Source organism: Eublepharis macularius, chromosome 2 (assembly GCF_028583425.1).
Source record: "Eublepharis macularius isolate TG4126 chromosome 2, MPM_Emac_v1.0, whole genome shotgun sequence".
NCBI lineage: Eukaryota > Metazoa > Chordata > Lepidosauria > Squamata > Eublepharidae > Eublepharis > Eublepharis macularius.
The window spans coordinates 203,928,473-203,948,708 of NC_072791.1; the positions used below are offsets into that span (position 1 = coordinate 203,928,473).

At 40.8% G+C, this 20,236-nt stretch overlaps 1 protein-coding gene across 1 annotated transcript in view; it reads right to left on the reverse strand.

Moving 5' to 3' along the window:
• The window catches only part of TTN (titin), a 330,572-nt gene that overhangs the window by 72,680 nt on the left and 237,656 nt on the right, over positions 1–20,236 (reverse strand). Inside the window, exons 233-256 of the mRNA XM_054971277.1 lie at positions 19,895–20,197; positions 18,711–19,010; positions 18,322–18,618; positions 17,943–18,227; positions 17,570–17,863; positions 15,252–15,551; positions 14,710–15,018; positions 14,420–14,610; positions 12,598–13,027; positions 11,945–12,253; positions 10,951–11,099; positions 10,829–10,861; positions 10,578–10,707; positions 10,187–10,486; positions 9,782–10,099; positions 8,961–9,257; positions 8,563–8,862; positions 6,847–7,161; positions 6,591–6,739; positions 3,362–3,512; positions 2,995–3,276; positions 2,338–2,640; positions 1,945–2,247; positions 1,564–1,845 (exon numbers count right to left, since the gene is read on the reverse strand). Coding sequence (XP_054827252.1) covers positions 1,564–1,845; positions 1,945–2,247; positions 2,338–2,640; positions 2,995–3,276; positions 3,362–3,512; positions 6,591–6,739; positions 6,847–7,161; positions 8,563–8,862; positions 8,961–9,257; positions 9,782–10,099; positions 10,187–10,486; positions 10,578–10,707; positions 10,829–10,861; positions 10,951–11,099; positions 11,945–12,253; positions 12,598–13,027; positions 14,420–14,610; positions 14,710–15,018; positions 15,252–15,551; positions 17,570–17,863; positions 17,943–18,227; positions 18,322–18,618; positions 18,711–19,010; positions 19,895–20,197 — 6,330 coding nt within the window. The remainder of the gene's footprint in view (positions 1–1,563; positions 1,846–1,944; positions 2,248–2,337; positions 2,641–2,994; positions 3,277–3,361; positions 3,513–6,590; positions 6,740–6,846; positions 7,162–8,562; positions 8,863–8,960; positions 9,258–9,781; positions 10,100–10,186; positions 10,487–10,577; positions 10,708–10,828; positions 10,862–10,950; positions 11,100–11,944; positions 12,254–12,597; positions 13,028–14,419; positions 14,611–14,709; positions 15,019–15,251; positions 15,552–17,569; positions 17,864–17,942; positions 18,228–18,321; positions 18,619–18,710; positions 19,011–19,894; positions 20,198–20,236) is intronic.

Genomic DNA, 20,236 nt, shown 5'->3' on the forward strand with positions numbered 1-20,236 from the left:
AACATATAAATTAATCATTCTTCCCTCCCCTTTTTGCAAATGATTGATTTTTTTTCACAAACCAAATGTAGATATAAATCAGTTGAAGTGGGTAACACAGTTATAGCAATTCTGTATGTAATTGGGGAATTATAACTGATGGCTATGAATCTTGATCCACCAATTACGGTACTTAAGATGAAGTGCTCGGGCACCAAATAACTTACATTAAGCACATTGTCATTCCAAGTATCTGAACAAAGAACAGTCTATTTGATGAAACTCTGTACTAGTCCTTGCAATGAAGAATTACATGTCTTGTGAAGAGCAGGGCTTTTTTTCAGCTTGAACGCAGTGGAACAGAGTTCCGGCACCTCTTGAAAATGGTCACATGGCTGGTGGCCCCGCCCCCTGATCTCCAGAGCAGCATGGAGGGCAATCTAAACTCCCCTCTGTCTGGAGATCAGGGGGCGGGGCCACCAGCCATGTGACCATTTTTGCCAAGGGCGATTTAAACTTTAAAAAACTCCCCCCTTGTTCCAGCTGACCCAAGGTGACGTCATTGTGCGGTCCTAAGTTCCACCACTGAGTTCCACCATCTCTTTTCCCAGAAAAAAAGCCCTGGTGAAGAGACATAACCCAAATAGAGGATGGGCTCATCTGTGAGCAGGCAGCTCTTTTGCATGTTCCAGGAGTAAATATCTACATGTTTAAGTTTGAAGTGTGCCTCCAATTTTAGTTCAGAAAAATATGTAACTCACAGTGCAGTATTATGCACGCTTACACCCGCCTAAGCCCAATGACTTCAGTTGACTTAGCTGGTTGTAATTCTGTTTAGGATTTCATTGACAAACTATCAAAAGTTTGGGAAACGCCTATTCAGAGCAACATTCCGGCATTACTAGTGTAACCTCCTTGTTGTTGACATGGCTGCTCCAGAAAAACATAGAACTGGGTCATTATTATTACAACTTCAGTGCTATTTTTAATGTTCTACATGCAGGCCAAAATGGTCAATGGAACTATTTCAAAAACAGAGGACTGAAATTAGTAATATAAAACATTGCTTTCTTTTCCACTCAGTTTTGGTTGTTATAAATGTAAAGGACATAATCAGGACAGCCCTTGAGAGCACATTTAAATTTAAAAAGAAGTTTTTCATCTCTATGTATTCTAGGTGTTGTTCAGAATAATAATACATTAAACAAGTAGGGTCTAAATTGTGGAAATAACAAAGAAAAATAAAAGTTTATGTTGATATAACATTTTCATATATAAACTGAGTAGATAGGATCCAAAATGCTATGAAAGGGGTGAAGCTAAGTGCCTCCACTGCAGCCCCTTGACCCCCCCCCCCTCAATTGTGCTCCTGAGGATGAAGGGGCACCCATGATCAGTCTAGGGGGTGAAGTGAAAGTCTACAGTGGGAAGGGGGAAATCAGCAAAAACTGGCCACCAGGCCACAAAAAAAGTGCTATTAAGCACATTAAATGTTCCTATTTTTATGTAAACTAATATGCAATTCTATCACCATTTGTCCATATCAATGCAAGGAAAACATTACAGTATTATAACAATGCTTACCAACTACTGTAACTTGACACAAGCCTTTTCTTGATCCTGAACTATTTTCTATAACCACACAGTATTTGCCAGAATCTTCACGGGTAGATTTTAACAACCCTAAGCAAAGAGTTGTTGGAGTTGTCTGGATCTTGGTCCGTTTGTCTTCTTTGACTGAAATGTCATCTTTGAGCCAAGTAACCTTTGGTGCTGGTTTGCCTGAGTAACGGCCGGTAAGACTGAAAGCTTCTCCTACACGGACAGTAAGCTTGTCTCTGAAATCAAGTTCAAGGGTAGGAGGAGCTAGAAGTATTTTGAAGAGAAAGAAAAGACAATCAGTATGATTTATAAAACTGCACAGACTAGTCAATGTGTACGGCTATTTGCAGAACAAAAACATACCAATTTCGTCTTTGCACGTGATTGGCTTTGTACAAAATGATGGCTTGCCTTGTCCCACGATATTGCAAGCACTCACACGATACTCATAAGTGTCTCCTTCTTTCAGTCCTTCAACTGTATATTTCCTGTCAAGCATTTTCTCTTTTGTGACTCTACTGAATTTCTCTTTTCCAATCAGACGGCTTTCTAAAACATACATGGTTATATCAGAGCCGCCATTGTATTTAGGTGGGTTCCAGGTCAATGTAACAGACTCCTTAGTTACTTCTTTTACTTGGAGATCCTCGGGCCTCTCTGGCACAGCTGGCAATTAAAAAATAAAGAGTATATTAATTACATCTTCCGATACCAATTTTTTCTAATGATAATTATTGATGAGACAAAGTAACTTACTTATCGGTTCTCTTATTAGAAGCTCGCTCGTTGTCTCGACAAATGGGCCCATACCAATAATATTCTCAGGTGCAATTCGGAAGAAGTATGCTTTCCCCTCAATCAGTCCCTGAACAATAGCATTCTGTCTGGTGACTGTGTAAGTCACTGGTGTCCAGGCTCTGTGATCGGTTTCACGTTTTTCAATTACGTAATTGGTGATAGCTGAACCGCCATCGTCTTCAGGGGAAAACCATGTAAGTTTGCATGAGTCACTAGTTAGGTTTTCAGTAAGGAACGGAATGCCAACTGGGCCAGGTACATCTATGAAGGAAAAGTTTTTTTAAAAAGTATTAAATGTTTTTATTTGCATTCATTCTCTTTCCCTCTCCCTCTTGTTGCAGTTGCCAGCCTGTGATTGGCAATCATTGGGAGTCTGTGCTGGCAGAGGCATGGAGGGCAGCATCATACCACTTCCAGGAAAAACCATAGAGTTTCTACAGAGGTATGATGACACTTCTGGTTTTTTCCCCAGAAGTGATGTAATGGCATCAAGTAGGTGGTGACTTTTTTTTCATACTTCTCCCACTGGCTGACACAGTGGCCACGGGCAGTGGGGGCTGCCAGCAGGAGGTCTTCCACCCTACCTCTCATTTATGTTCAAATGTTGTGGCTTACCTAGCACATCAACAATAATGGTCTTCTTTCTTTCACCACCTGCATTTTTAGCAAGAAGATTGTAGATACCCTGGTGACTTCTCTTGCAGTTCTTTATGACCATGGAAGAACTAATCACCGTTTCTTCAATATTAGCCTCTGCTGGGAGAGCTCTTTCATCTTTACTCCAGGTTATGGTTGGAGGTGGCTTTCCTGAGACATAAGCTATGATACGGATCACCCCACCAGCATGAACAACAATTCTGTCTTTCACATGAGCGTCCAGCTGAAGGTCAGGAGCGACTGTGGAAAGAAACAGTGGATTTTACATATCGTTTCCCATTCTTTCACTCACATACATACACACTATATTCTGTATGAAGCATACCTATTCTATCCTTTATTTCAATGACTTCAGTAACTTCTCCAGGTTCTCCAATACCAGCCGCGTTGACTGCTCTCACTCTAAATCTGTAGAAACCGCCTTCTTTTAATCCAGCTAAAACAAACTTGGTTCCTCTTATTTCTTTATCTTTTGCCTGAAAGAAAAAAAGGCACTTTGAGTCAACCAATCAAGTAACCCGTAGGACAGATGTGCTAATGGCATATCACAGAGTTATACAGGAGGATTTAATGCTTGGAATACATACTTCTTGTATAGCAAGATAACATATGGAGTTGTGGGAGTGAATGAGAGTTGCTGGAAGAACAGTCTATCAAACAGTAGAATATGAGAGGTGATTACTTTGTTTTTCTTTGACAAAGCTAATGTTATGGCAGTTGAGTGGTTCCGCAGCCACTGTAGACCTGTTCACATGTTATAATGAACACACATACATTTGCATGTTATAGTGAACACACATACATGCTGCCTGTACGTCTGTTTGCAAGAAACAGCCAATGCACACCGACCTTACGAATGAAAACAAGGACCAGTATCTGGAGAAATATGGGGTTTGTATCATGTGTTCTGCTGCACATGAGTTGACTGTAACATAAGAATTACTCAACACACATACAAAAAACAAGCAAGTGTATACTGTACATGGATTGTACATTTGTTCACTGTCACATGTGAACAGGGTTTGTATCCCCAGGTAAAGAAGTAGAAATAATGGACCTTATTCATTCATTCATTTTTATTAAAATATGTATACCCTGTCTAAATGCAAGGTGGCTTACAAATCCAAGTTTCAGTCTTACGAAGTACAATACAACTCCAAATACTGCTCCCACCAAATGTATGCGGCCTACACCCTGTTATAAGCCCTAAGGAATAAAACAGCCTCCTAAAATCTTCTAAATACACTGCTCCCTTCACACCTCCTCAGGGAGTCCATTCTGTAGAGTGGGAGCTACTATAGAGAAGGCATGGGCTCTGGTTGATGCCAGGCAGGTTATAGTAGGGGAACAGCCAATAGGTGGCAACCTGAGGACTTGTAAAAGGCACATGCTGGACATATGGAGGATTAGGGCTCATTTTGAGGGGGAACGCACAGGAACGCAGTTCCGGCAGTTCCCCAAAGAGGTCACGTCAGGTGGCCCCACCCACCTGACTGTCAGCCATTTGGGGCCCGTTTCGGCCTGGATTGGAGCCGAAACAGCCTGGATAGTGCCTCTGACGGGTGGTGGATCACTGTCCTGCTCATCATTGGCCTGATCCTGATTATTTTGGGCCCCTTTTCAGCCATTTTCAGCCCTTTTTGTCATTTTGGGCCCAATTTCGGCCCTGAATGGCCAGGAGTTGATGTACCTCTATCCTTAATAGGAAACACGCTCCTGATGAAGTGGGCACGAAATCTGACGTTTGTAGCCGGCCCCAGATTGAGCGTGAGGAAGGGCTTGTTCCTTACCTGCACATCCAATTTTCATCTGAATGAAGAGGATGATACACTGAAGGAGTGTTAATTGAGAAATTGGAGAAATATATTTAAAAGAACTGTCGTGTCTTCAGGATTTTCGGTTGTACCTGGCAAATTCTGTCGATGTAGTACCTATTGTGATTGTAGAGTTCAATGTATTGCATAATAAGTGATGTTTATGTAGTTGCATGAGAATGAATTGCAAAGTATTTATTGAATGGTTATAGTAGCACTTGCACTTGCACTTTAAAGAATTTTTCACTTGATTAAGTAATTGGTGTGAACTGTAAGTTTTGTTAGTTACCCGTGGGGTTTTCCCTCCTTGTGGATCTTGTATAGTGATTACGGGTACAGCCATTATTACCAGTATCTTGAACTCATTAACACTTCCAGTGATGGCAAGAGGCGTGGCATATGCTAATGAGTTCCTCCAGCTCTTTTTCTATGAAATGACCCCTGTGGAGGATACTGTCTTGTATGCCTGTCTGCATATCTGCCGTGAATGTATCCTGTCTGTATATCTGCCATGAATGTATTCTGTGTTCTGTACTGGTCCTCTGAGGACATGAGAAGTTTCTTATTGATGTTAAGGCAGTGGGTTATCTCACAAGTATTTACTTTATCTTTCCCCATTGCTTCCAGAAGTGTCCTTGAAGACTGGTTGCGGCCAGCTCAAAATGTATCTTTCTTGGGAACTGAGATGATTTCATTCTTTGTTCTGTCTAGTCTAAACCTAGCTTTTCCCTGACAACCCCCCTGGCTCTTTCGCACCCAAAAACTTCAACGGCCCTTATCCTGATGGCGGGAATGTTCCCTATAACTAACATCACCAACACCAGTTATGTCACTTCTGCCAATGCACTTGTCTCAGCACCTTGAACTTGCTGAATCTCTAATAAAGTTACTTCAACCAATACACCGGAGTGTTTGCTGTTGAGAACTGAGGGATTCTACCTGCCAAGGACTTATGTTTTTAATGAAAATAAACGAATGTGTACAGGTGGTATAGGTTTTGTGTTTCAAACATGTCAAGGAACATGGCACATAAGTACCCACATTCCCTAATTACAAAACCACTCTAAACAATAAGATGATTTGTTTTTGAAATGATATTTGTGAAAAGTACTGTTGGTCATACCCAGTAATTGTGAAACTATAAAGATCTATTTTACTAAGTCCCAAAGCTGAATCAAATAATTTGTTTTATGAATATTTTTATGCAAAGATATATTATAGTACAACTAGCTGGCTTCGGGAAAGAACACAATGTGATCTCTTTCCAACCTAGCTTTATCTTCTTCCTCTTCAACCTGGTCTGCCTCTTGTTGAATAGTGATTTGATAAAGACCAGGGCTTTTGGGGGGGGGGGGAAGAGGTGGTGGAACTCAGTGATGGAACTCAGGACCACACAACAATGTCATTTTGGGTCAGCTGGAACAAAGGGGGAGTTTTTTAAAGTTTAAATCGGCCTCTGCGAAAATGGTCAAATGGCCAGTGGCCCCGCCCTCTGATCTCCAGACAGAGGGGAGTTTAGATTTCCCTCCTTGCCGCTGAACTCGAAACTCCCCTCTATCTGGAGATCAGGGGGCGTGGCCACCGGCCATGTGACCATTTTCAAGAGGTGCCCGAACTCCGTTCCACCACGTTCCTGCTGAAAAAAAGCCTTGATAAAGACTAATTACCTCTTCATTACATCCAATCACCATTTTTTTGCCTTTAGCATAATGTGTTAGATAAAAGCTCCATTTCACCTACCTTCTCCCATTCTTCCTTTCCTTCCTCTTTATATTCAACAAGGTAACCAGTGACTTTAGAACCACCATCTTTTACAGGTGGAATCCACTCAAGATCAACTGATGATTTTGTCCAATCAGTAACTTTCGGAGTTGGAGGGCCGGGAGGAGCTGAAAAATGTCATCATACCATTTTGACATAAGAACTTTTTACTTAGATCCCCCCCAATGTTAAATAAATAAATAAATAAATAAATAAATAAATCCAAACTATTTACCGATAGGGTCTCTTGCAGTTACTGGATCAGATGGCATGCTTGGTGGACCAACACCAGCTGCATTAATAGCATATACACGGAACTGATAATCTGAACCTTCGATGAGGCCTGTCACTTTGTAAGAAACTCCCAACGTCATAGGTTTAATAGGATCCCGATTAACCCTTGTCCACCTTTTTCCAGTAGTCTCCTTGCGCTCCAGCCAATAACCTGTCACAGGTGAGCCTCCATCATATTCTGGCTCCTCCCAGTTGACAGTCATGGAGTCATGCGTGACACTGCTGACTGTTGGCTTATCACAAATTCCAGGAACAGCTAGGAAAAAAGGTCCACAATGTGTAAGGCAAAGTACTGAAAGTTCACTTCCTATTACTTATTCATATAGCCTATTTGGGTCTACTATGGAGTCTCTTAGAAATGTCTTCTACCTGTCTTTCAGTACAATTTCAGCATGCAGCTTAATCTTGTCTTTGCAGATCAGAATATTGTGGTACCATTAGAGTACTGGAGGGAAGGTGGCATGTCAGATCTCAGAAGCTAAGCAGGGTTGGTACTTGGATGGGGGACCTCCAAGGAAGACTAGAGAGGAAGGCACTGGCAAATCACCTCTGGTTCTCACTTGCCTTGGGAGCCCCTTGCTGGGGTCACCATCAGTCAATGGTGACTTGACAGCACGCACACACACACACACAACAACAACAACAACCAGATCATGAATGAAAGGTGCATTTGCCTGGTAATCTGGATCCCAGACCATTTATTTCTGTTTTTTCAGAGGTTCTTCTCCAAATTTAGTATCGCCTTCCTACTCCAAACTAGCATGAAAGTAGGGGGGAATCTCACTTGTTAAAGCTATTCAAAACCAGATAGGCATCTCCCTGCCTACTTTCTGTATCTTGTTAAGAGTGAGCTTAGTTAACGGCACATACGTATACATCAGAATATTGTGTAACAATTGCTGCAGCAGTGCCCTATGTGAAGTAAGAAGGGCAGGGTTGTCCATGTCTGTACCACTTGCGTCTGTCAAGCTATGCAACACCTTTTTGTCGGAGCAGGGTTTCTTGGATTTTTACAATCCTGTGTTAATTTTTTTTTCTTGAAAAACTATTTTTGCAGCACTCCATCATGTGCCAATTTTTAATAATAACTGTGCTTATATACTGCTCTTCTAGACAGATAAGTGCCCCACTCAGAGTGGTGAACAAAATCAACGTTATGATAATCCCCACAATATAGCTGGGTAGCAGGGCTAAGAAAAGTGACTTCCCCAAGGCTATCTACTGAGTTCATGGCAGGAGTGGTATTTGAACCAGCAGAGTGCTGGTTTGCATCCCATCCACATCCATTATGCTATAGCAGCTCTCTTTTGTTGTGACTTTTGTTATGCGTCTATGTATGCTGCTGTCCCAGCAATGGAACTGAGTTAGTTCTCCATACAAGGAGTAAGGACTGCCCCCTAATCCAGATAATATCTAATCCTTCTATGATAAAGACAGGCAAAGAGTCTGTCCACATTAAATACTAACCAAAATGATGTATAAATAGACAAATGGTGATGTGATCTAAAATTAAAAGTGTTTGTTTTATAAAGATGACACAGAAAAAAAGACATTTAGCTATATAGAGACTTAAAGTTTTCATTTTAATGTGCAGCTGCAGTCCAATGTTAAAATCCCCCCTAGACCAGCTGACATTGTAAAACAATTATATACGTACTGAAAAGATTTCTTGCTGTTTCAGGTTCGCTGTCAAGAGGTTCCCCAACACCATATTTATTCTGTGCCATAATGCGGAAGATGTATTCATGGCCTTCCAGCAGTTTGGGCACAGTGAAGAGGCATTCCTTAGGTTCATTGGTAACGTGGACCCAGGACTTTCTATTTGCTTCCCTTTTTTCAATAACATAGTTGGTTATCTTAGAGCCACCATCATCTTTAGGAGGAAGCCAAGACAATGTCATCTGATCAGCTGAAATGGATTCAAATTTAATGGGTCCTTCTGGTGGTCCAGGGCGACCTGAAAAAAATAGATGTTATAAAATATTGTCATCAAAAGGAAGAATGATCTAAATATAATAATTTGCACCACCAATGCGAAAAGCTGTTTGTGCTTACCTAGGACGTTTAATCTCATCTCCTTTGAATCTGTTCCAAAATTATTGACAGCAGTTATCGTGAACAAGCCCGTATCTTTTCTGCGAGACTGCTGTATCAGTAAAGTGCAAGAATCTTCACTCACGATCTTATTCACATGTTGATCATATAGCACTGGCATTTTGTCATCAGGTTTCTTTGGAGAAGCTTTATGCCATGTCAGTGTAGGGAAGGGCACTCCCTTTATCTTGGCTACAATATTAACATCTGTTCCTTCTTCTACTTCCAAAAACTCTTTGAGTTCAATAGATGGAGGGCCTAGATTTTTTTTAAAAAAGAAAAATTTATTGTAACACTACAAAGCTTATTAGAAGACCAAATGTTTTGAATTGTATTCTGAAACACAATGTGCTAGATCCAGTGATCTTCTCATGAAGGATTGTAGATCTTCCCTGTTTTCCCCGACCCTACCACCAACCCTTTCTGACCCTGGAAAAATTGATTCCCAGAGTCATGGGACCCGTATGTATCTGCATGGGACTGGTGGGCTGCAGTATGTGAGGAGGGGGAAGCAAGTAAAATTGCTCCCTCTTGCCTCTGCTGAAAGTGGAGTTCTGCTGATGACAAAGGCAGGAAGGGAAATGTCACCCCCTTCATTCACCTCACTACAGCCCACAAGCCTATATAGCTATTACTTCATGCAGGTCCCGTAACACTGGGACTCAGCTTTTCTGGGGCCAGAAATGGTTATGGGGGAAAGGGAAAGTGAGAAAGATCCATGGCCATAAGCACCTTCAGTTGATAGATCGCTGAATCCAACCCAATATTTATTCACCACTTACATGTCTGATCTTTGACAATGATTGGCCCAACTGTAGCTGATGGTCTGCTTGGTCCTGCTTCATTGACGGCTTTCACTCTGAATTCATACTCTCCGCCTTCTTTGAGATCTTCCACTGTAAACTTTGTTTCTTCCACATCACGTCTATTGCACTGTCGCCAAGATTCTTTCCCTTCACCAGTACGATCCCAACTAAGGCATTCAATGTTATAATGTGTCACAGGAGCGCCACCATCATTCTTGGGAGGTTTCCATGTCAAACTTACTGTGTTCTTTGTCACAAGACCTATCTTGAGTTTGATAGGTGGCTCAGGAGGATCTTTAAAAGATAAATAAAGTAGAGTAAATATTGTGGAATACTTTAGTATCATTGTCAAACAAAATGTTTTCCTTTGATTTAACTCACGGATTGGATCCCTTGCTGTGGTCCTCTGAATTGTATCTGCTGGGGGCCCAACACCAAAGCGATTTTCCGCTCGTACACGGAAGAAATATTGTTGTCCTGCTATGAGGTCAGGAATTACTGTAGATGTGCCACCACAGTTTGGATTAACTTTTGTCCAAGCCTTCCCTTCAACTGTTCTTTTCTCAATGATATAGTTCTTGATTCTGTCTCCACCATCATTGTCTGGCATTTTCCATGAAAGTTTACAACTGCATCTTGTTATATCACTGACTTTCAGGTCCTTTGGTGGTCCGGGAACATCTGTTCAACAACAAAGTAACAGTTATTATACATCTAAGTTTAAACCATAATGGGAATGAAATGTTTCAGACTTAAGATTCACTCATCTTACCAAGGACATTCACTCGGATATTGACAGTTTTCTGCCCTGCTTTATTCTTTGCGGTAATACTGTATTTTCCAGAGTGACCTCTGTTACATACAGGGATTGTAATGACTGAAGTAGTATCAGTTGATTCCACCTGCGAATAGGAAATTAAAAAGAAACTTACTCAGATATAAATATTTTAAAAACCTCTTGAAAATCAACTTCAAAAGGATGGCAGTACTAAAATAAGTGAATTAAAATATAAACTTGATTACCGTAGCATCTTCAGGTACGTTATGAACGGCATCCTTTAAATAAAGGGGAAATAGTAAATACAAGAGAAACTGACATGAAGTTAGTTAAGAGATTTCAAATAAGTAATTTTTAAAAAACTGACCTTAACGGCTTTCTTGGCTTCTCCTTCAAATTCCCAAGATGTTTTCGGAACTGGGCGACCCTTAATAATAGCTGGAATTTTAATGGTTGCACCACAACGGCAAGACAGGAAGTCTTGTGCGCCAATATCAAGAAAGATTTCTGGCTCCTCTGCAAGGCATAAATAACATAATCAAAATTAGTATCTAGTTTATTATATCATTCCTCTGAAGTATACTGTTTTCATGGAAACATATGCAGACATCTAAATAGAAGCAGCCTAGTCCTAAAACAAACCTATCACACAAGAAGAGAAATAATTCACAAGCAAGGCTAAATGTTGATTTGATTTTTTTTTGCAATTTCAGTAGACAAATTTTATTTTCTGTGCATTGCTGAAGTTGCACTTTTTCTTTTAGAGTTCTAGATGGTCTCTATACATTAGCCTTTGCTTTCCAAGTGTGGTCATGATCCTGTTTGTACAAACATAGATGTTTACAGCAAAAGTAAAATCCTCAAAACCAGGAATACAACCCATGTAAAACCTTTTATGAGGACCAACCCAACAGTACATAATATTGTGCAAGCACTTTTCACTGGGCCAGCTAGTACATTTATTTACACATCCCACCCCCTCAACAGAGGAAGAAAAAATCAGATTTTTCAAGTCATGATTCTAAGATCCAGCCATGTCAGCATATGGTGTGAACTGCTGATAGGCAGAATAGATTCAAAAGGAGCAGATTTTAAGTTACTCCAGACGAGAGGCTACAAAATGCAAGTGGTAATAAATGGATTAAACTACATAGCAACAATTTCTAATCTAATTTCCCTCTAGAACAGTGAGTGTATAGACTTGACACTTCACTGTGGGCTCTAAGATATCAGAGGTTAACAGTTCCTTCTCAGATCGGTGTAAAATTATCTAGTTTTCTGGCTCTGCTTACATACTGCAACACTAATTTTTCCAATGAAAAGAAATGTAAAATATCAATTCTAATTCCAAGAATCCTCACCTAAGATTTCTTTGCATGGGATTTCTGATGTTGCAAGACTTGGCTCAGATTCCCCTGCAGCATTTACAGCCTTTATTCTAAATCTGTATTTCCTGAGTTCTTTTAGGTTCGGTACAACACAGTTACAGTTAGGGAATAGCTTGTCTTTTTCATTGACATTCTTCCAATCCAAACTTCCTTCTTCCTGCATTTCAACAATGTATCCTTTAATGGGACTGCCACCATCTTTTTGTGGAGGTTTCCATGCGAGAGAGATTGTCGACTTGGTTCTGTCTGTGACATCTGGGCAGGATGGTGCTCCAGGAGGAACTAATGAGTAAATGTAAAAATATTCTGACTTCAGTATTATGGCTTCACAATCTCATTACAACATTCCATCGGCATTCTAATGCATGTCTGGCACTCTTACACAAGCTTCCTGCACTGAAGTGAATGGATAATCTAAAGACGTATTTAATATTGTTACTAATATACCATGGACCAAAGAAAACTAGCTATACATTAGATTCTAAACATCAAAGCTCAAATGCTTAGCCTCTGTTCTGAAATCAAAGGATCTCTCCTGGAAGAAGCCTAAAACAAATCAAGCAAAAGTGGCAGATTCTATGTCTTGAGTTATTTCTTGCTTAATATTCTCCATAAATGTTACTTACAGATGGGATCTGCTGCTTCAACAAGATCTGATGGTTCACTCGGAGGACCAATTCCAGCAATATTTTCAGCCATAGCTCTGAACTGATATCGAACACCCTCAATCAAACGCAGTACAGTGTATTCTAGACCTTTCACTGATGGTTTTGTTACTGGAGCTCTATTGACACGTGACCAATAGACACCTCCTTCTTCTTTCTTCTCCAGCCAATAGCCAGTAATTGGAGCACCACCGTTGTCCAGAGGAGGAGTCCATGTAACCTGCATTGATGACCTAGTGCAGTCTATAACCTTTGGTTTTCCAGGTGGCCCAGGAAGCCCATAAGGATCTTTGATGACCACTTTCTCTGAAAGACATTCATCGCTTGTTCCATATTTGTTTACAGCTCTAACTCTAAATTGATATTCACCATTTGTGATAAGTTTATAGACCTGTCAAATAAAACAAAAATGAATTATTTTCAAATAAAACAAAAATGAATTATTTTAAAACAGTTGGTTACGATGTTGAATTTCAGTATAGCTCCTACGATTCTAGACATAGCATACCCAAAGCCACTAAACACAGTAATTTATGTCTTAACATACTTTAACGTTATTCTGTACTCATAGTCAGAATAGTTAAACAGTGATAAACAGATGGTTTTCTTTAATTGTTTCATCACTTGCTTTTACCCTGTTTATTTGGAAATCTGACTCTATACATAAAAACATTAATATTGTGTGAGAGCAAACAAGTGAGCGAACAAAAAACGAGTATGAAATTCAAATACTGTATATTGCAGTTTATAATGTGTAATTTTCCTATGATTTAATATGCTATTTAACACTAGGCCCTAACCCGAATGGCGCAGTCTAGCAGAATCTCATCAGATCTTGGAAACTAAGCAGGCTCGGCCTAGTAAGGACTTGGATGGGAGACCATAAAGGACGTCTAGAGTCGCTAGGCAGAGGCAGGCAATGGCAAACCACCTCTGTTCATCTCTTGAAAACCACATGTGGTTGCCATGAGTTGCCATGTGACCTGATAGCACTTTGCACCACCATTTAACTGTAGACTTCTTTTACATTTTGGTAGTGTGTTAATCGTCTTTGTCAAGGCATTGCCATGATTTACATCCTGAGAACCACTGACTTAAGGGGTTTCTCCAGCACTGACATAGCAGCACTAATTACTGCTAATTCAATTCTGCTAAATCAGTTGCATGGTTCCCCCCCACCCCCTTATAAGTTAACTGCAGAATTTCATTTCTTTTGACTTTAAAGGTAAGGCAGACATGTACATGGAAATAGTTATGGGAAATCTGGAAGGTGGGCAGTGTAACATGAGGCCAGGTTGTCTGGTATGTAAGGTAATGAACTTGGTTCACTGGATGCTCTTAGGGCAAGGTGCCATCCGACCTCTATGACCGACCAGCCAACCAAGAGGGACATGATGTTGGGTCCTTCTCAGCACATCAACTGATGAGCAGATAATGCAAGGTGGAATACAGACATCAGCAATGCCAGATTTTGAGTCACAATAAGTTTCCTCAGCATTCAAAGCCTTTGGAGAGTTGATGCTATCATTGATGGTGTAGTGGTTAGAATGTTGGAACTGGGAGACCCAGGTTGCAGGGTGGTGTCAAGCCAGTCACTTCCTTAGCCCAACTATTGCACGAGGTCATCGTTGTGATGATTAAATGGAGACGTGGAGAGAATGATGGTGTAACCCATTTTTGGTCCCCACTTGGGAGAAAAGTGAGATATAACTAACGAAATATATCAAAATTATTCACTGAAAAATCTATACAACTTTAAACCGGGAAAACGTGGAAACTTTACCCCAAATCGCCTATCAACAACAGTGCTGGATACTTCCTCCCACTCGGATTTCTTCCTGCTTGCATCACGTTTCTCAATAATGTAGTGAGTAATTTCACTGCCACCATTATCAAGTGGGGCATCCCACGTCAGTTGGCAAGATTCTGCTTTAATGTCCGAAACAGTAAGGTTTCTTGGTGGAGAAGGACGATCTAAATAAAACCAATTTCAACATAATGTGATGATAGAAGCAAAAACAAACCTAAACGATAAACTCCCATTGTCATTTAAGCAGTCAGTCACAGACTCACCATATACTTCAAGATGGCAATTGCGGTATGCTGAGCCAAGACGATTGGAAGCTGTAACTGTGTATGTGCCGGTATCACTTCTAACTGATGCAGGCATGCTGAGTTCCGTTTTTGCCTCAGTTCTAGAGATTTCCTTTTTGGTTATTTTAAGTGCATCTGATGTTTTATCAATAACAACCTCGTTTTTGGACCACTCAATCTTTGGCATTGGAAGACCGGTCACATCTGCTGGCATGTTAACTGGTTGTCCTGCCATTACTTTGATGGTATCTCCTCTAACAGTCAGACGTAATGTCACTGTGGGAGGCTCTGCAAAAGAAAATTAGTACAGAATTCATTAACAATTCACCATCAAAAAGGTGATATAACTTAATTTCCAGAGTCCAGTAGTTCATACCCTACCACAAATTTTGTTAGTCTTATAGGTGCTACTGGTCTCTTGTTCTTTTCTACTGCTACAGACAGACTAACACAGTTACTCATCTTGATTAATTTCCAGAGTGATTAAAAAAATTAGATGCCTTTCCAATAATGACCCTCACCTTCATCATCCTGGATAACAACATTAAGGGGCAGGGATGGTTCACTTTCTCCAATCTCATTGACTGCCCTGACACGGAATTCGTACATATGCAGCTCGGCAAGATTCTCAACGAGAAGTGATGTTTTTGGACAGAGTCTCTTATTTACTCTTTCAAAGTCTGGTGAGTCATGTCTTCTTTTGTCAACAATGTAGCCAATAATGGGGCTGCCCCCATCATTACGGGGAGGCTTCCAGTCCAGGGTAATACTTGATTTTGTTCTCTCCGTGTACATGAACCTTTCAGGTGCCGTAGGAGGACCTGTTGTGACAAAAAGGGGTCTTTAAATAACACAAATGCTCCTTGCCCATTTTTGCTTTTTAATGATCATTCAGCAATTGCATAGGTGAATAAGGCAACAATACCAAATTACTGTTTTATTTATATGGGTTTATAGCTTACCCTATTTCAAGAAGCTCAGGGCATGCAACTATATGCTAATTAAAGATGGTCTCCCTGCAGATTTTTAATGTCCCTGTTTCTTTACTTCTTAACATGAAAAATGCACCTCAATAGAAAAGTCCAAGTGCAGGACCTGCAAGGACTAATATAGGGGCATTGTATTTCCCCCTCCTCCACCGTGTCCTCTTTAGCTTCCCTGCCTCCACACAGCCTCTCCCCCTTTTCCTACTTCCTTCTCTCCTTCCCACCCACCTTTGTTTGCCCCCCGTTTTCAGTTTTCCCTTTATTTTTAGGTCCCTCATAAAACAACAGGAATTTTTCATGTGTGCCCTCTAAAAAGTCTTCAAAAAGCTTTGTTTCAACACTTAATCTTTGCTTCTGTTTATGGGAGAACAGTTTGCAACCCTCATTGTCAGAATCTCAATTATCTGAACATTCTGATTACTAATGGCTAGACATGGGCACGAACAGAAAAAAAACGAACATGGTGTTCGTTGTTCGTTGCCATCCACGAACAATGAACACTGAAGAACATGATCCTGTCACAAACATGTTCGTTGTTCGTGGGGGGCCAGCAGGCTCCTCTCCAGCCATCAAGATCCCTACTGCACCACTCCCAGAAACCCTACCTGAGCAGGCATCAGGAAATGTACCAATAGTAAATAATAGCTCGGCCCCAGAGTCTGGCAGCAGTCCTGGAACCTGAACAGGTAGATCCCAATCCCACCACACAAAGAAAATCCAGAGTCTGGAACTTGAAGGGGTAGATCCCTACCGCACCACTCCAAGAAACCCTACCTGAGCAGTCAGCAGGAAAGGTACCAATAATAAATAATAGCTTGGCCCCAGAGCCTGGCAGCAGCCCTGGAACCTGAACAGGTAGATCCCAATCCCACTACACAAAGAAAATTCAAGCTCCAATGCACTCACCCTGTCTCTCTAACAGCAGCTGTCTCTCCCTGAAAGCCAGAGCTGGGAGCCCCCCTCCCCCCTGGTCTTTTCCTCTTGTAACAAATTTGGAGCTCCAGTCCACATTTGGAAGGAAGACCTGCCTATCAAGCTAAATTGGGCTTAGATTGGGGTTTCCAGGGCAACAGAAGGAGTTCAGACAGAGTTCAGACAATCCCTGCCTGAGTTGCCATGGGAATTGATTGCAGGTGCCGGACTGTCCGGCTTGACGAACAGCAACGAATGAGGCTTGCGACAACCACCTGTTGGTTTATAATGGGGCCTTACGAACAGCTTGTTTGCAAACATTGGGCTGTTTGTGCCCATTTCTATTAATAGCCACGAAGTCCTCCCTACAGTCATGCAGATTTATGCCTTCATAACCTTAGATACAGTATGTACATCTGAATCTTCTGATTATCTAAAAGCTTTGGACATTCCCTAGGACCTGTGTATTATGCTGCTTCAGTAGCTTTCTGTGTGAAGACACAAAGTATGACACATGCATGAGAAAAATAATTGCAGCAACACTAGATGGGAGGGATAGATAAAAGGTTGAGAGCAATCAGGGTGAGAGATGTTGGCGAGTGACATTCTGTCCGTCTCTGCACTAGGGCATGGATAAATGATTGTGTTCTATATGTTATTTTTGGCAGCTGAAACATATTAAATGAATAGATACCTCAAAGTTCAGGTAATACCACTTTGTTCCTGAACATACTGTTTTTTCTGCCTCTTTGGGGCCATGCTACCTGTGCTGCATCTGACCTAACTCATTTAGAGTACTAACTATCACAGTTCCAAGTGATATTTATTTAGAAGATGTATTTCCTGCTTTTCTGTCATATGAAGGAAACACAAGATGGCTGAAAGATCCTCTCTTCAAAAGTGCTCTAATTATTTAATAACAATCAACACAACAACTTTACCTTTGGGGTCAACAGCAAGGATAGGTCCCAGTTCAACAGGTGGACCACAGCCAAACTTGTTCTTGGCAAATACACGGAACTTGTATTCTTGTCCTTCAACAAGACCTGTAATATCACACTTAGATCTGTCTGTGTCTACAGCTAGCCTCCACGTATGCATTTTGGCATCTTTTCTTTCTACTAGGAAGCCTATGATCTCACTTCCTCCATCATCTTTGGGATCATCCCAATTTAGTAGACACATTTTCCTGTTCACCACTACAGGGTGTAGGTCAGTCACCGGTCCAGGCACATCTGAAAAAGAAGACATGATACATAACTAAAAAGCACAAACATTTTATTTATTCATGTTGCTGCTTGTAGTCCTCCTTACCGAAGACTTCTGCCCTAGTCGCAGCAAATTTAGAACCACTCTCGTTGGTTGCAGTGATCACGTATCTTCCATGATCTTTTCTGAGTGCGTTCTTGATAAACAATTCAGATGAGGTGCCAACGTTTTCAATCACAACCCGTTCTTTGTCAATTTCCCCATCCTCTAAAGTCCAGACAATTGTAGGAGTAGGGCGTCCAGTGACGATAGCAGGAATTCTCAGGGTTTGACCTGCCAATATCTGAATACCTGCTTTGACAGAAACATCCAGTTCAACAGTGGGAGGCTCTGTATATAGAAAAAGAGAGAGAACTTATCAGATTATGATCCCCCATGATCTATTTCATATAAGCATCACTTAAAATTAACATAATCTCAGTACCTTGAGGTTCTGCAACTGTGATAGGTTCCGTTTGTCCAGGAGGTCCTTCTCCAGCAATATTAACAGCAGTAACACGAAGTCTGTAATCAGCACCTTCCCTAATTCCTTTAACAATATAACTTCGAACCTTGATAGACTTCTCTGTGCAACGTGACCATTCATTTGAGCCCACCAATTGCTTGTAAACAAAGTATCCAATGATGTCACCACCTCCATTGTATAGTGGGGGATCCCATTCTAAATCAATAGATGTTGCACTTGTGTCGAGAACTCTTGGAATAGGTGGACCAGGAGGTACTTTAAAAAAAGAAGACACATAAATAAAAATAAACAAGACTTCTAAAACTACCCGAGTCACACACATTGACAATGCTGCTGGTTCAACTTACATATTGGGTCCTGTGCAACTTTAGGATCTGACGGGGGGCTGAATTTTCCAGGGCCAGCTGCATTTTCAGCACAAACTCTGAAAATATAAGTGAGTCCTTCCAAAAGTCCCTCCACTCTTGTTTCCAGGGCATTTACAAGCTCTTTATTCACACGAGCCCAGTGAGTTCCATTGATTTCACGTTTTTCAATCCAGTATCCCAAAATGGGGCTACCATTGTCTTTGGGTTCATTCCATTTAACCAACATGCTGCTGCTGCTGGGTTCTACTACTTCAGGTTTATCAGGTGCATCAGGAGGAGCTATTAAAAAGATAGAGAGATGCACATTTTAAAGAATATCATTTCAAACTGCACACATCAGATACCTGCACGTCTTCCTAAGGAGAACAAACAACAGGGTAGGGGTTGTAATGGATTTAGATAGGAAAAAATGACACAAAAATGTTGAACACAACCATGACCACTCGTGCCTCTGCTGCAATCCAGTTAGGAGACTCCCCGTAGATACTTTAAAATTTAAAACAATAATGTCAGGAGGTCAGATTGTGGAAATCTTATAACGTATAGTTTGGATCTCAGGAAGCATATGTACCAGTGGAATGTAGTTTGTTACATGCCAATGCTTCATCTTAACTTATCGTGTTTGCTATTGGTATAGAGCAGAATGAGAAATACAGACATGGACACCGAAAGAGGAAGTATGAATAATTCACAACCTTTCTCTTTCTGCTTTGTGCACATCAATTTATTTACACTGGTGGGCACTTCCACATTTTATTTTGCATTACTATTCTAACCCCCTTCTAAACTCATGGACATCAACTGAATTAGAAGAGTGTGACACTGCTTAGAAATGCACTGTTCGTCCATTAAGATCTTTCCACCTCTGTACTCATATACAAAGGGTATAGTTCTTATCTATTTCAAACAGATATCTTGTACGAGGTGGCTGATGCAGGTAAGAGCATATAAGCTTCATGTGGCAAATTTTACAGTCAGTTGGCTTTGATGGACTCAGCCATTATGTTTTTGAACGAGCTGCACTCAGATCTAACAACAGGGTTGTAATTGTGCCATTATATCTCTCCTCAAGCTTTTTTTTTTAAAAAATGGATTAATATACAGAATTAAAATTAAAGTAATTGTAAGATCATTATTAAGTTTATATACACTACGACACTTACTAAATGGGTCTTTAGCTACAACGGGCTTTGAAACACATGGAGGCCCAGCCCCAACTCTGTTCTCAGCTTTCACACGGAAGACGTATTCCTTTCCTTCAATCAGTTTGGGAACAATATATTTGCAATGCCTTAGTGTTGTAGTGATGGTAACCCAGCCAATTTCAGCTTTTGAGTTGTCTTTCCTTTCTAAGATGTAGTTCAATATTTCACTTCCGCCATCATCAAGAGGAGGCTCCCACTTGCAAGATATGGAATTTTTCCGAACTTCTTCAAAAGTAAAGTTGACAGGAGGTCCAGGGGTATCTGTATATAAAACGAAAAACGATGAGCACTGCTTTGCAT